General features: G+C 40.1%; 1 protein-coding gene across 1 annotated transcript in view; it reads left to right on the forward strand.

The window, feature by feature from the left end:
• Positions 1-11,732, forward strand: part of LOC138983571 (ATP-binding cassette sub-family C member 4-like) — a 123,360-nt gene extending 111,628 nt beyond the window's left edge. Inside the window, exon 26 of the mRNA XM_070356847.1 lies at positions 70-11,732. Coding sequence (XP_070212948.1) covers positions 70-1,164 — 1,095 coding nt within the window. The 3' untranslated portion in view covers positions 1,165-11,732. The remainder of the gene's footprint in view (positions 1-69) is intronic.
• Positions 11,733-16,922: the final 5,190 nt, after the last annotated feature.

Genomic DNA, 16,922 nt, shown 5'->3' on the forward strand with positions numbered 1-16,922 from the left:
CTGTACTTACAAGCTGTAACTGTTTACATTGTTTAAGCCGATTTTATCAATATTTGTGATATTTTTCAGGTACTGTCAGAGGGTCGCATCGTGGAGTTCGAGCACCCTTACCTCATGCTGCAGCGTGGGTCTGGCATGTTCTACGACATGGTGCAGCAGACGGGCAAGATGGAGATCGACCACCTCAACGCCATTGCACTGGAGGCCTACAACAACCGTCAGCGAGGCTACAGTAATCGCAGCAGTGGTGTCGAGTCTCCCGTGAACTCGGTTCAGTCCAACGGTCACGTCTTCGCGAAGAAAGCCAAGCGGAGGTCAAAGAAAAACAAAAACTTTGACAACATGAACCTCAACCCTCCTCTGGCTATGGCCGAAAGCTTCCACAGTCTGTTGAGGCATGGTGTTGATGACGATGATGATGATGATGTTGATGATGAGGGAGGAGGTGAGAATGATGAAGAAAACGACGCCGACTCTGCAGAAAAGCAGCGCCCTGAAGATGACTTCACCCTGCATGACGAGAAGCAGACGACTCCAGCTCCAAGCAAGACGGCAGAAAACAACCTCAACAGATCCGCCTTGACGGACACCTCTCTTGATGACGATGTTTTCGCTCAAGACGCAGTGCAGGCGCCTTCGCCCATTATTGCTCGCAGCAATTTCATCCCAGTGGCTGACCTGACGGCTCAAGACAAAGACCCGAAGAAGAGCGTCGAAGAAGTCGAGGATGATGACGACGATTACAGCGAGGGTTCCAAGCTGGATCATCTTCCTCGAGTGGAGTCCGGAATCGGTACGGACTTTAACGGCAGTTCCACCGAGGCTGAAGACACCACCTCAGGATTTGGGACACAGCTGGACACACCAGGGTCTGACCAGGCACCATTGCTTCCTGAAGATTCGAGCGGCAAAGCGGACGCCATCGAATCGGCTCACGAGGCCACGACAGTTGCTGGTGACACAGAGACTGACCAGTTGCTAGGCAACACAGACGCAGAATCGTTGCTAAGCAACACTAAAGGAGAGGCTTCAGTGACAAGGGGTGGTGCTGACGAGGGCGGGAGCCTTGATGATAAAGATGATGAGAATACCTCAGAACTTGACACTTTGATCAAGCCAGGGTCAGGGTCTGGGTCTGATGCAGATCACACTGTACGCAGTTGATCTTGGGGTCTTGCTAGCCAAAAATGTTTTGTGACGTAGGCTGAATGTTTGGGAGGAGCATGTGTGTGGGGTACTGTGGTGTGGTGACTGATTTGAGAATCCAAAATCAGATTGACTGGTAACGTTCCAAAATTCAGGTTACAAAAACCCAAGAATAGTAGGTTATTGGAGCATTTAATTTATGACAAAACATCATGAATTGTTATTTAATTAAACATTCCAATAACCTACCATTCTTTTTACATTTAGTCAAGTTTTGACTAAATGTTTTAACGTAGAGGGGGGAATCGAGACGAGGGTCATGGTGTATGTGTGTGTGTGTGTCTGTCTGTCTGTCTGTGTGTGTGTGTAGAGCGATTCAGACCAAACTACTGGACCGATCTTTATGAAATTTGACATGAGAGTTTCTGGGAATGATATCCCCGGACGTTTTTTCTTTTTTTCGATAAATACCTTTGATGACGTCATATCCGGCTTTTTGTAAAAGTTGAGGCGGCACTGTCACGCCCTCATTTTTCAATCAAATTGATTGAAATTTTGGCCCAGCAATCTTCGACAAAGGCCGGACTTCGGTATTGCATTTCAGCTTGGTGGCTTAAAAATTAATTAATGACTTTGGTCATTAAAAATCTGAAAATTGTAAAAAAAAAATAATTTTTTTACAACGATCCAAATTTATCTTATTCTTCATCATTTTCTGATTCCAAAAACATATAAATATGTTACATTCGGATTAAAAACAAGCTCTGAAAATTAAAAATATAAAAATTATTATTAAAATAAAATTTCCGAAATCGATTTAAAAACAATTTCATCTTATTCCTTGTGGGTTCCTGATTCCAAAAACATATAGATGTGATATGTTTGGATTAAAAACACGCTCAGAAAGTTAAAAAGAATAGAGATAAAGAAAAGCGTGCTATCCTTCTCAGCGCAACTACTACCCCGCTCTTCTTGTCAATTTCACTGCCTGTTCATCGAGCGGTGGACTGACGATGCTACGAGTATACGCTCTTGCTGTAAAAATGCAGTGAGTTCAGTTTCATTCTGTTAGTTCGACAGCTTGACTAAATGTTGTAATTTCGCCTTACGCGACTTGTTTCTTTTTACATTTAGTCAAGTTTTGTTCACTATTTGAAAGAGCAACGAGTGTAAATCTGGTACGAAACAGCAAGCCATGTAGTATTCTGTTTATCCTACACACTGTACTTACGTGTATTTTACTGAAAATTTTCTGAAGTCGAGGCAGCTAACTTGAAGACGCTTGTTTTGGAGCCTCGATCTCTTCTAAAGCCTCGTGCAATCTATTACGTCAAAGTAAAGAAACGTCACTCTAAAAGTGTGGCGTGACGTGTTAGTTCTAAAAATTCACCGAGGGTAATTAGCGAGCGGAATTATTTTGCTATAATGACATTTGTCTCGGTGACTTTGGCATCATAAGCAGTGGAAAAACAGGTCCCTGCCAGACTTGCTTGACATGACCTCATTTACATGATATACACACGTATGATTTGAACGATTATTATCTCACGAGTGTCTCTCTCACGTATGTAGGATAAAATGAGGTATTACAGCGCTTTGAGCAGGGTTAAACCCTGGATACATGCGCTATAAAAATATAATGCATTATTATTTGTTATTTTATAATAGAAAGGAGTCTTTGTGGAGAGGTTTCACTGTATGGGGATAGTGGAGAGGTTTCACTGTATGGGGATAGTGGAGAGGTTTCACTGTATGGGGATAGTGGAGAGGTTTCACTGTATGGGGATAGTGGAGAGGTTTCACTGTATGGGGATAGTGAAGAGGTTTCACTGTATGGGGATAGTGGAGAGGTTTCACTGTGTGGGGATAGTGGAGAGGTTTCACTGTATGGGGATAGTGATTCTGTTTCTCCTTTTACCCTTGTTAAGTGTTTCTTGTATAGAATATAGTCAATTTTTGTAAAGATTTTAGTCAAGCAGTATGTAAGAAATGTTGGGTCCTTTGTACTGGAAACTTGCATTCTCCCAGTAAGGTCATATATTGTACTATGTTGCAAGCCCCTGGAGCAAATTTTTGACTCACATGCGAAGCAAAAGTGAGTCTATGTACTCACCCGAGTCGTCCGTCCGTCCGGACGTCCGGACGTCCGTCCGTCCGTCCGTCCGGAAAACTTTAACGTTGGATATTTCTTGAACACTATTCAGTCTATCAGTACCAAATTTGGCAAGATGGTGTATGATGACAAGGCCCCAAAAAACATACATAGCATCTTGACCTTGCTTCAAGGTCAAGGTCGCAGGGGCCATAAATGTTGCCTAAAAAACAGCTATTTTTCATAATTTTCCCATTTTCTCTGAAGTTTTTGAGATTGAATACCTCACCTATATATGATATATAGGGCAAAGTAAGCCCCATCTTTTGATACCAGTTTGGTTTACCTTGCTTCAAGGTCAAGGTCACAGGAGCTCTTCAAAGTTGGATTGTATACATATTTTGAAGTGACCTTGACCCTGAACTATGGAAGATAACTGTTTCAAACTTAAAAATTATGTGGGGCACATGTTATGCTTTCATCATGAGACACATTTGGTCACATATGATCAAGGTCAAGGTCACTTTGACCCTTATGAAATGTGACCAAAATAAGGTAGTGAACCACTAAAAGTGACCATATCTCATGGTAGAAAGAGCCAATAAGCACCATTGTACTTCCTATGTCTTGAATTAACAGCTTTGTGTTGCATGACCTTGGATGACCTTGACCTTGGGTCAAGGTCACATGTATTTTGGTAGGAAAAATGTGTAAAGCATGTGAGTCGTATGGGCTTTGCCCTTCTTGTTGATTAGTGCTTTTGTGAACAAGAAACAATTGACAAGTGGCTCTATCCCATCTCCCCCCTTTCCCCGTCGCGATATAACCTTCGTGGTTGAAAACGACGTTAAACACCAAATAAAGAAAGAAAGAAAGATTTCAAGCAGTGAAAGAAACTTTGGTTTGCGATAAATGTGCGGATTAGAATTGCAGTGGGAAAGAACGTGTGTGTGTTTTTTGTATGATACAGCATGTAAGAGTGAATACTGAATATTGAAATGCAGTTTTGAGCTGCAAAAGTTCCGATTTTTTTATTCCTGACAGATTGGACTAGCATTTGTAGTTTTACAAAGGCATATTAGATTGTTACACTCATAATGGTGATAATGATTTTGTGGTACTCTTGTGTAAGATTTTTGTTTTATTTTCTGCTCTTTGTAAGATGTTTTAGTTGGGAATACCCCATTTGTGGTACATGCAGAGCAATTGTTTAAAAAGACAGTTGGTAACATTGTGAAAAGAATATTGCATTTTCAATATGAAAGGAGTTTTTGTATTTAATGTGTTTGCATTTAAGTCCCAGATTTTCCTTGTGATTTTATTTATTTTAAATTTGAGAGCTTTTATATGTTTGTTTTGACGCACAAAATCATACACAAGCAAGCCTGCTCATATCTTCACATGACACAAACACTTACTCTCAGACACACACTCACAAACAGTCGACTACACACACACACACACACACACACACGCACACACACGCACACGCACGGGAAAAAAACCTCTTCATTCCATAAATGTCTCAGAACGTCAAGATATTTTCTGTATTTTGTTGTATACATGTATTTCATAACCAGGACAACAGTAACGCTTTTAAAAGGCGATGGAATGTGCATGTTAAGATGTAAATGCAGGGTATTATAGTGTAAAGAAGACAGAAGGGGTCTAATTTGACCTAAAGTGTGAGCATTTCCTGTAGGTGCACTTCCTATGGTTTTCCCTGTATACAGGGTTTATCCTTCCGTATACACTTCCTGGGTGCTTTCTCAGATCTTTTTGGAGGTCACGTGACTTCTTCTTCTTCTGCGTTCGATATTGGAGGTCACGTGACAATTTGCTACAGTCTCAAAAATAACTTTTTTACCAAAAATGTGTTGATCTTGAAACCTTCGAACACAAATCTTTAATCCCAAGTGCAATAAAGATGGCATTTTCACTTCAGTTACAATGAATGAACTCTAATAACGACATGCTGCAAATCACTGCAGCTTTGTTGACATTGTAGTGTAAGGAGTTACGAGATGATGATATGACCTCTCGACCAGCACACTGCGCTATCGCTGTGCTGTCGGCTGTTCAACACATGTTCTAACTCCCGCTGGGTAAAGTCAAGTAAAGCGTGCCTTTGATTATGGTGGCTTAGCAGTACTCTTATCAAAGTGAAACTGAATGCAGCCGATTAAGGCAGTCTCGTGAAGGACACAAGATTGAGTGTGATCTGTGTTCCTACAGGAACTGCACCCCTGTGCATCCTCTGTTCACAGGAAAAACTCCTACAGGAAGTGCACCTACAGGAAGTGCACCTACTAGAAGTGCACCCACTTTGGGTCAGATTAGACCCTTTCTGCGTAAATATAGTATGCGTGATGATTTGCACAATCATTTGTTGCTACATGTATATGTCGTGCCGAATTCACGTAATTGCCGATTCCGCGTAATGGGCAACATTTTTGCCCATTTCGCGTAATTGGCAAAACGCTGCCCAATACGTGACATCGGCAGCGTTTTGCCGAAATCGCGTAAAGGCTTCTAAAATTTGCCCATTTTGCGAAATCGGCAGCCACTTTTTGGTTTTAAAGTTCTCAAATGCCTGGGATATCATCACACTTAGACAACTAGATACTCGAATGGATAGATATTGCAATAATCGATAAGTTATGGCAAGTTATTGCAGAAAGTGTAGTTTTCATGCATTTCCGGAGTTATGCTCAACACAGACCAACATAGACCATACAAAACATAGTAGGGAGGTAAAGCAATGTTAATGCAATGTTCTGGTGACACAAAAAGTAACAGACTAGCTGTCGCTTTTGCGAAATGGGCAAATTTTAGAAGCCTTTCCGCATTTTCGGCAACACGCTGCCGATTTCACGTAATGGGCAGCGTTTTGCCGATTACACAAAATGGGCAAAAATGTTGCCGATTCCGCAAATTCGGCAATTCCGTGAATTCGGCACGACATATACGTGCTACTTAAGTATAAAGAATGTAACTTGCAGTGTGAAATGTGTTGTGAAAGATGTTACTATAGTGTGAAAGATGTTACTGCGGTGTAAAAGGTGATGCTTGTTTCTGTGTTGTAGGTTGTCATTTTATCATTCCATTGAGTTTGAGCATTGAAAACATGACTCAGGATTCTTTGTGTTTTTGTTAGTTCCTAAATGTAAACCCACCTCTCTGTTCCCTAGTGTTTTCCTCTTCCCAGCATTTAAATTCCAGAGGCACCAAGCTCTGTTCATTCAATACCAAGATGCATCTTACATAGACATAACATGTACCCTGATTTTGGAATAGTCCTGAATAGACGAATTTCGAAAATAACTCTGTCTGGTTTTTATTTATTGTTAAAGAGTGAATGCCCTTGCTTTTTCTTAAAAAAACATTGGAGGGGCCAATCGCGATGGATGGTTATGTCTGAAACAGGTGGACAGGAGTGAATTTATTTTTCCTTGAAAATTCAAGGCTGTTCACTCTTTCTCAATCCAAATTACAAACCTTACAGAGTTATTTCCCAATTTTGTCTATTTACCCGTGTGGAAGTGACGTCACACATTCACATCGGCCAGCAGATCGCAGCCATTTCGGCGCATATCCTACTTTTCACGGCCTATTATTCCAAGTCACACGGGTATTTTGGTGGATATTTTTTATCTATGCCTATACAATTTTGCCAGGAAAGACCCTTTTGTCAATCGTGGGATCTTTAACGTGCACACCCCAATGTAGTGTACTTCAGTTTGGTGCTTAGACATTGAAGTATAAGTTAGGTTAGGTTTACCACACTTGCGCAGTAGACCAAGGGGAGGTAACCCTAGCGGACTATGTCATAGGTCATGAAGTTTTCATGCGGTTACCTCCCCCTTTTACCAGGGTCAGTACTTCAATGTATAAGCACCAAACTGAAGTTAATGCTATATATGTGAGTTGAGTAAGTCTATTAATCAAATGAAAATTTATTTTTGAAATTTTCGATTGTACTGAAACTCTTTCTCATTTTCTTGGACAATTTCTTGATAATGTCACTAAATTTACCTCCATTATTATCCTCCCTCTCTTTTAAGACGTAAATGTCTCAGATTTCTGTAGGTCTCAAAACAGAGGTATCACTGTACATACATTAATGTGAGGCTCTTCGGTTTAGTAATGAGTGGACTTGGACAAAATGTCCAAGAAGTGATGATGGAACTTGCAGAAAATGTATTTGTTTATCCGCTCTGAAAGGCATTATGGGTGCACAGTGGTACATTAGTGTGACATGAGTGAACTTGTAAAAAGAAAAAGTTCTTGTGTGTTCTTGAAGGCAATATGAGTGAAGAGTGTAAACATGAGCCCCCTGTGTAGATAGGTCACCTGAACATAAAGGACGTGTTTGTTTGTGCCTTGCTCTGTGAGCACAGAGGGAAAATCCCTGTGATGAGATGACACCTTCTGTGAAGGGACGCTTGACTAGTCTTAGCCGCTACAGCTTATACCTTGCAATGTTTGCCATAATGTATCTATGCCCTGGCCCCCCGCGGGTTAGGGTGAGTCCCATATTGGTTGGGACGAGAAAGAATTTACCCGATGCTCCCCAGCATGTCGTAAGAGGCGACTAACGGATTCTGTTTCTCCTTTTACCCTTGTTAAGTGTTTCTTGTATAGAATATAGTCAATGTTTGTAAAGATTTTAGTCAAGCAGTATGTAAGAAATGTTAAGTCCTTTGTACTGGAAACTTGCGTTCTCCCAGTAAGGTAATATATTGTACTACGTTGCAAGCCCCTGGAGCAAATTTTTGATTAGTGCTTTTGTGAACAAGAAACAATTGACAAGTGGCTCTATCCCATCACCCCCCTTCCCTCCGTTGCGATATAACCTTGAACGGTTGAAAACGACGTTAAACACCAAATAAAGAAAGAATCTATGCCCTGATATCGTTGATTTACTTGTCAAAGATTCTTAGCTTTCATTTAAGAAAAGAGCTACAAGTAAATTGGTTCCCTGGTTCAATAGATATCAGTAAGATTCTGCTGGTCCGTAGTACAGTGGAACAGTTTGAACATGCCCCGGTGCCACCTCTCGATGACAATCACCTGTAAACAATGGCCACCCTAAAGGATCCCAAACAAGGTTTTTTTCTATATCATTTTTATTTTTTCCCTGATGAAGCTTACATAAGCGAAAATTCGTATCGTCTTGTGCTGTTCTTGTATCGGTGAATACAGAGATCCTTTGTTTATTAACTTTATATAATTCACAGTGACCACCTGTCCAGAGAATTTTTGAAAATGCTACACCATTTTTTATGCTGAAAATTCCAAAACGCTCGAAATTGCTACACTTGAGGCTTCACTAGGGATGCTGGTCTGACTGTCTATAAGCACCACTTTTGCTTGGTGGTTTTATACACAGGTTCCACTGAACCTTCTTCGTGAGGCCTCTCTGATTCCCTCTTCGCACCAAACTCTATGGGAGCAGACAAGACCTGGAAGCCACGACGTCATTCGTCTCGCAGACTAAACTGATGGTGTGACGGCGAACGCAAGAAGAAGAAGAAGGCCTCTCTGATGACAGGACATCTCCCAGTAACGGCCACCTTTAGCTGTTGACCCTTTTTTCATAAACCTAAGACACACCTGACATGACAGGCCACCCCCCGCGGGTTAGGGGGAAGAATTTACCCGATGCTCCCCAGCATGTCGTAAGAGGCGACTAACGGATTCTGTTTCTCCTTTTACCTTTGTTAAGTGTTTCTTGTATAGAATATGGTCCATTTTTGTAAAGATTTTTAGTCAAGCAGTATGTACGAAATGTTAAGTCCTTTGTACTGGAAACTTGCATTCTCCCAGTAAGGTAATATATTGTACTACGTTGCAAGCCCCTGGAGCAAATTTTTGATTAGTGCTTTTGTGAACAAGAAAAAATTGACAAGTGGCTCTATCCCATCTCCCCCCCCCCCCCCCCCCCCCCCCCCCCCTTTCCCCGTCGCGATATAACCTTCGTGGTTGAAAACGACGTTAAACACCAAATAAAGAAAGAAGAAAGAAAGACATGACAGGCCACCTGCAGCGTAGGGGCACTTTCGCTGGTCACAAGAGAGACCTGACATTACGTATTTAAACAAAAAGTACGCTAGAAATCTAAAAGTAGACCAGATTGGGCTGAAATTTAGCTGTCTTGAAAGAAGTTCATCTCAGTTCATTTGTTTTCGATATTTTTGCAGTTATTTACCCAGGCTTGATTTTTGTGACTGCCAAGTGTGCAGTGCCAGGAAAGGTTATTGTATGACTGACTGTTCGCTTGCATTAGTCGTTGCATTTCTGCCCACCAGATAGCTCAATCAATCAATCAATGAGGCTTATATCGCGCATATTCCGTGGGTACAGTTCTAGGCGCTCTGCAGTGATGCCGTGTGAGATGAAATTTTATACGGCCAGTAGATTGCAGCCATGTCGGCGCATATTTACCTTTCACGGCCTTATTCCAAGTCACACGGGTATGGTAGACAATTATTAACTGTGCCTAAGCAATTTTGCCAGGAAAGACCCTTTTGTCAATCGTGGGATCTTTAACGTGCACACCCAATGTAGTATACACGGGGGGTGGTTCGGACACCGAAGAGAGTCTGCACACAAAGTTGACTCTGTGAAATAAATTTCCGCCGAACCTGGGATCGAACTCGCGCTGACAGCGGCCAACTGTATACAAATCCAGCGCGCTACCAACTGAGCTATATCCCCGCCCCAGCTGCATTTAACCAGCGATGATTATAGCTCAAGGCAGTTATTCTTAGGCATTAGAGATTATGGTAACCATTCCCACCAGTTGGTGTACTTTTAAAGTGTATTTAAGTTGTGAAATACATGTGTCTGCATAGTCCAAGCCCTGTACTTGCATTTTCAGGTCTTCGAACATGCTCTGGAATATTTGTCCATGCTATTTTTTATTTTTATTGATTGTTTAATTATTTATTAATTCGTTCATTTATTTATCTATCTATTGTTTGTTTGTTTGATTACTGATAACGTTATTTATTTATTCGTTTATTTAGAGACCTTGAGGAATAGCTTTTCCTCTTTATGTATGAATTCATTTGTGTTTTACTTTTTGGTGTTGTTTATACTTAATTCCTGTGTTCCTGTTTATTTAATCAGGGGGAAAAGGGGGGGGGAGGGGTGTCTAAGAGATGTTAGACCTTATGTTAGCCATCGCTCCTGTACTGGTTTTGTTACTTTATGTTATACACACTAAGGTTTCAGTCATCTTCTCACAACCCCCCGCGGGTTAGGGGGAGTCCCATATTGGTTGGGACGAGAAAGAATTTACCCGATGCTACCCAGCATGTCGTAAGAGGCGACTAACGGTTCTGTTTCTCCTTTTACCCTTGTTAAGTGTTTCTTGTATAGAATATAGTCAATGTTTGTAAAGATTTTAGTCAAGCAGTATGTAAGAAATGTTAAGTCCTTTGTACTGGAAACTTGCATTCTCCCAGTAAGGTCATATATTGTACTACGTTGCAAGCCCCTGGAGCAATTTTTTGATTAGTGCTTTTGTGAACAAGAAACAATTAACAAGTGGCTCTATCCCATCTCTCCCCCCTTTCCCCGTCGCGACATATCCTTCGTGGTTGAAAACGACGTCAAACACCAAATAAAGAAAGAATCTTCTCACAGTCAAGATAGAATTCTGATAGCTTAAAAGTCAGGTAGGATTATTTGTGGAAAAAGCATACACTTTTTGACGCACCTGTTTTAAAATTGTTGTTGTTAGTTTGGTACATTTTCTAAGTAATGGTATGAGAAACTAAAACTTGCTTTTTTATGATTACCAATCAATCAATCAATCAATGAGTCTTATATCGCGCATATTCCGTGGGTACAGTTCTAGGCGCTCTGCAGTGATGCCGTGTGAGATGAAATTTTATACGGCCAGTAGATTGCAGCCATTTCGGCGCATATTTACCTTTCGCGGCCTATTATTCCAAGTCACACGGGTATAGGTAGACAATTATTAACTGTGCCTAAGCAATTTTGCCAGGAAAGACCCTTTTGTCAATCGTGGGATCTTTAACGTGCACACCCAATGTAGTGTACACGGGGGGAGGGTTCGGACACCGAAGAGAGTCTGCACACAAAGTTGACTCTGAAATAAATTTCCGCCGAACCTGGGATCGAACTCACGCTGACAGCGGCCAACTGAATACAAATCCAGCGCGCTACCAACTGAGCTATATCCCCGTTGTGTTGATTAGTCCCACGGTGTGGTTCCATTTTGTTTTGTCCAACTTTCCTGATACTACTCTCTTGATCCTTTTGTTTGTATCCTAACATACAGTGATTGATTTGATTTTTGCATTTTGCCGTTTTGGTCTTTTTTTTTTCAAATGCTGTTTGGTAATGCACTTAACAACTTTGATGATGAAATGTATGTGTATTCAGGATAGAAATGTTGAAATGTGATTGATGAAATTTAAAATTGGTACAAGTAAATAAAACAAGATACAAGAAAATTTGATGTCGAGATTTTAATTGAAGCTCTTTGTGAATGGCTGTTTTGAGAAAGTGAGTACTTTACTTTATGTGTGTGTGTGTGTGTGTGTGTGTACCAGTCAGCAGTTAAAACTTTATTAACATTCATATAAACAAAGACAATATAGCAAGCACATTAAACAAAATGGAAATGAAAACAGGCAACAGGCAAATGAAACACAATTGGGCCTACCTGTCACCACCCTCAAACGGAAGATTCCATTCATGTGGACCCTTTTGTACTATTAATGTACTCTTAATGTACTTGAAATGTACTCATAATGTACCGAGAATGTACTCTTATTTGGGTACATTTGTAAATTTTCTTACAATTCGTCCAAATTGTACTACCTGTTCCCCCTAAAATACCGCAATGGACTAACCCAACACCCCTATCGGACGAGTCCATAAAATCCGGAAAGGCACCATTGACCAAATGGAATAACCCATCACCCCTTATATGCCCATTTTAAGCTGTTGGTATCTCCCATAGCTAAAATGGAATAACCCATCACCCCTTTGTTATTGGTATCTTCTAAAGAAGAATCATCCCAGTCCAGTAGTGTTCACGCATGGGCAGTTCCATTGTTTTCAAGTCCTTGTTGTCTGTGTGTGAGAGAGATAGTGTGTGTGTGTGTGTGTGTGTGTGTGAGAGATAGATAGTGTGTGTGTGTGTGTGTGTGTGTGTTTGTGAGAAAGGGTGGGTGTGTGTGAGAAAATGTTGGCACCTGAAGCAGGTGAAGATCGATTTTTTGGGGTCAGCAACATTTTATGCGAATCTTTAAAACGGCTCTGTGCTTCTACTTGAAATTATCAACACTATATATATTCACTCATACTCGACATTCGCGCACACACACACAGAAACTTACACACAGACACATGCAATCACACACACACAGACTAGGTGAGCATTGTAATTGTTTTATTGATAGAATATATTTGTATATATGTATTTACGGTTGACCCAACATCACAGAATAAATAGAATGACTATTTTGAAAGGGAGGCAACTCTACAGTTGAATATTTTCATTACTTTACACAATACAATGATAATGACTTGATTAAAACCACCGCCAAACTGCGCGCACAGCTGGTAGGGTGGAAACTTCCGAACCAATCATGGCAACAATAAGCTAGAATCATCAACTAAATTGTCAAACATTTTGAACAGCTGTATAATCATTGAACATTTGGCATTGCTGTATTGATGGTGTACACGAAAACAAATACGTAACACACAGATAACAATAATCATCAGGGGAAAAAAATCCATCTGATCAACATTTTTTTCTCAAGACAACACGATTCCAGTTCCAGGCAATGCAAGAGACGAGACTTTGCTGGTTTTAGCTTAGAGTTCTTTTTGGAAAATAGATCCGATTCAGCATGTAAAAAAAATAAGCCTGAAAAAAGTCAACTGGGCCAAAAAAAAAGGTCCAAGGATTCACAACAACAACAAAATCTAGTCTGTTGTATTGGTTCCTGCAAAGGTGCTGATCCATTATGTTGAAAATGCCCACAAGATTCATCGTTTACGCTTCTCTATGTTTTTGTAATTGATTCTTTTCTTTCTCGTACACACAAAAACATACATACAAACTAAAATAATACTCGCATTCAAAACGCAGCAGCAGCAACAGTACACACATGCAAGCCCACAGGATCACTTAGATAGAGATAAAACTGGCCCAAAAACAAGATGAAAAAACCAAAAGCACATCCCAATATTTGAAGAAAAAAAGAAGAAAATTAAAAAATAAAGGAACCAACCAACACAAAATATCCAATCCTTTAATAAGCTTAGTAGACATCCCCTGTGGTCTGCTTTAAAGTGCTAATGCTTCCACATATATGATAGTTACATTCAACTGTGTTAATGTAGAGGCAAAGTGCTGACAGATTAAAGACTCACAGTTTTCAATTGGTAAAGTCACATTTAACTGAACAGGCTGCAGACAAACTGCCGCAGTTGAAAAATTGCTTTTTTCACTTTTGATTTGAGTTTTTGCAAATTAGAATACCTGTAACTTCTTTGTTTGTTCAGAGCCATGACATGTACGCTGCGCTTTCTTCTCTGCGTAAGGAGACGCAATTCATTTATTTTAAAAACAATTGCCAGAGTTAAACAAGCTAATTTTTCTTCAAAAATGAAAAGAAAATAAAGCCACGCAAAAGCAGTTAAAAAATAAAACCTCAAATTGGGAGAAAAAATAAAGGAAACATCCCATTGCACCTTGGTTTCCCACAACAAATACCTACGTTTCTCTAGAACTTGTGACGAGAAAACAAGAAAAAAAATACAAGCATACCAGGCTGAACGATTCACAAACAAATCAGAGCTTAAAAAAAGGAGGAAGACATTATTATATCAAATAGATAGGGTACAAAAGTAGGCACAGTCTACCATATAACAAAGTAAAATGTGACGACAGAAGGTTAAAGAAGGTAAGTTACAAGTATGTACAAAAAACGGCTACATGCATAAATGAGGACATAACTGTACAAATGATTTACAAATGCGCCCACAAAACAAGGAAGAGGTGGGTGGGTAAAAAACAAAAACACATGAAAGGCTGTTTGGGCAATGGCTTAAAAAATGGGGGGCACGGGGTTAGAGAGAAATAGTTTCCACACCCTGTTTTGTGTCAATACTTTTTTTTTCATTGTGAACAACGCAAATTTGTTAAGTAACTTCAACTGCCATTGACAAGGAATAATACTACAGAAAGGATTCTTTTTAAGTCATTGCAACCATGCAGCAAGAGAAGTGCCAGTTAAAATAAAAAATAAAACCAAAAATCAAAACAAAACCAAAAGAAATCATTTTTTGGGTACATGGAAGCATAGAAAAGTTCAGATTTAGCGCCTGATAAAATGATAAGGGATACAGCGCTAAGTTTCAGGGTCTGTCGTTTGTTTTTTTCTGTTGGGCTCAGATGGACGCCTCCTTCAGAGCCAGCTGAAGAGAAGCCTCCATCAATGAGAGATAAGGTGTTGCTAAGGAGTGGATACACCCTACAATTCCGCCACATGCAGCTGGCAGGGTGCCACAGGTCACATACCCTACCACATCACTTTCCGCAAACTGTGACCTCATCTGGAGCTATTTGCCACTTTGATTCAGAAATAGGACTGATTCTATCTTCACACAGAAGGTAACACACCAATCTCTGAACATAATGCATTGTAGATCAATCACAATGCATTGTAGATCAATCACAATGCTGGATGTGACCGTGCAACCTTGCAGCGCATTGAAACAAACATGGTGGCATGAAAACTGTTGCTTTAAAGTTGAAACAATTGTATGCATCCCGCTGCAAGCCGCCCAATTGTTGTGTGTATCATGCTCTTTATAAGAGGAAAGCAGAAAAAGCGCTCTGAAAGTCAACAATACGGTCTGTCATGAATTGAATTTTTTATCCTAATTCAAAAACATATTTGTGAACTAAGGTGATCATGGTACTGAAATAAGGATAGGAAAATACATGTATCTGTTTACACAAAATCTATTGCAGAAAATATGTGCGAATTATACAAACATAGTTTCACCACAAAAACACGCAATGCCCTCATCAAAATGTGTGCTCAACCGGTTTGACTAGTGTTTCATCCCCTCTGTTAAAATCCGTTTTCTGCACCCAAACAGTAGCACATTATCAACCATACTTGAGCTACAATACTTCTGATAACTGGAAATTTCTTCTAACTTCTGTAAAAGTCAACGTTTATACACAGAACTTAATGTTTTGGTCCTCTTAATTTGAACTTGAAAACTTGAAAACAACAACAACAACAACAGATTTTACAATAAAAAGTTAGAGAAGATGCATGTGTGATTTTACAATTTCTGATGATGGATACAACCCTGTTGGAATTAATTAAAACCATCTTTAAATGACAACAGGTGGTTTCTTTTCTCAGTCCGCCAACATAGGTCTACTACATGTAAATTGTTTTATTCAGGTTCAATTGTGCTCTGCGTGCAACCGCTTTTCGGCATGTTACTTTCTGCAAAACAAACTAAAATGCAGACACACCTTTGAAAATTCCTCTAGATTTAACTATTCTATGATATGATTGCTATTCATGCATTATCTGTATTTCAGCAGAACAAGAAAGTATAGTTATATGAAGGTCATAAACATATTTCAGAGCTTTCCTTCACCCAAATCATGCCTTACAGGACAAAATCAGGTCTGTTTTTTTCTGCACTGGCCCCCATAACCCACACTTGCCATCACAGAAAGGTATCTGCTTTTCAATCGACTGAATGATCCTCTAGTCCTGTTCAGGATTAATATTACTATTCTTAAATTAAATCTCTGCAAGTTAATAACCAGATTGTCTTCTATGAACATTCATTACCAGATTACCAGAGTGTACTGCCGTGAATAGTAATTGCCACCTTTCCAGATAGTACCTCTATGAATATTCATGGCCAGGCTATGTAAATATAAGATGTCAAGAGACAAGCAACTGTCACAATTAGACATACAGCATATGTCTTTGAGGTAGACTAATATGGCCGATTCATGTGCATATTCAAACTTCAGGATCAATTGTGCATTTTACTTTACCCTTACATCATGTGCGTGCATCCAACAATTAGTTGTCATTTGATGGAGATTACCTGAAAAAAACAGAAGAATCTGTATCTGTGCATTCTGATAAAAAAAAAGTAACGGAAGGGAGGGAGCAAGTTGGAGGGTGTTCGGGGGGGGGGGGGGGGGGGGGGGGGGGGGGGGGTAGGGGGGTGGAGGTATGTGGAGGTCTGTGGAGAAGGAAGGACCAAAGCACTTTCTGTGCAACCCAGGTTGTACAACTGACTAGCAATGGAACACATGGCTTGGAAAAAACAAAGCTTAAAAGAATTTTTTTTTTTAAAGTGAGCTGTTTTTGTACAATGCACAGTGATGCCAGTACATGTCATTATGGTTTTGAACATAATGGAGGGCTGTACAAGAGATTACAGGTCACATGCATGCACATACAGGCTTACACCCGCCACCTTATAACGTGTCACTCACAATAGTGAATTTTCTTAATTCCACTTCTCTAAGTGTATCACAAGTCACAAGAAGCAGTGATCCTTCCCACCCACGTCCAAAACAGATATATCCTTTTAGTGGTTCATGAAACCGTTGCAATATTCAACAATGCCTTTTCCA

This window comes from Littorina saxatilis, linkage group LG13, assembly GCF_037325665.1.
Source record: "Littorina saxatilis isolate snail1 linkage group LG13, US_GU_Lsax_2.0, whole genome shotgun sequence".
Lineage (NCBI taxonomy): Eukaryota > Metazoa > Mollusca > Gastropoda > Littorinimorpha > Littorinidae > Littorina > Littorina saxatilis.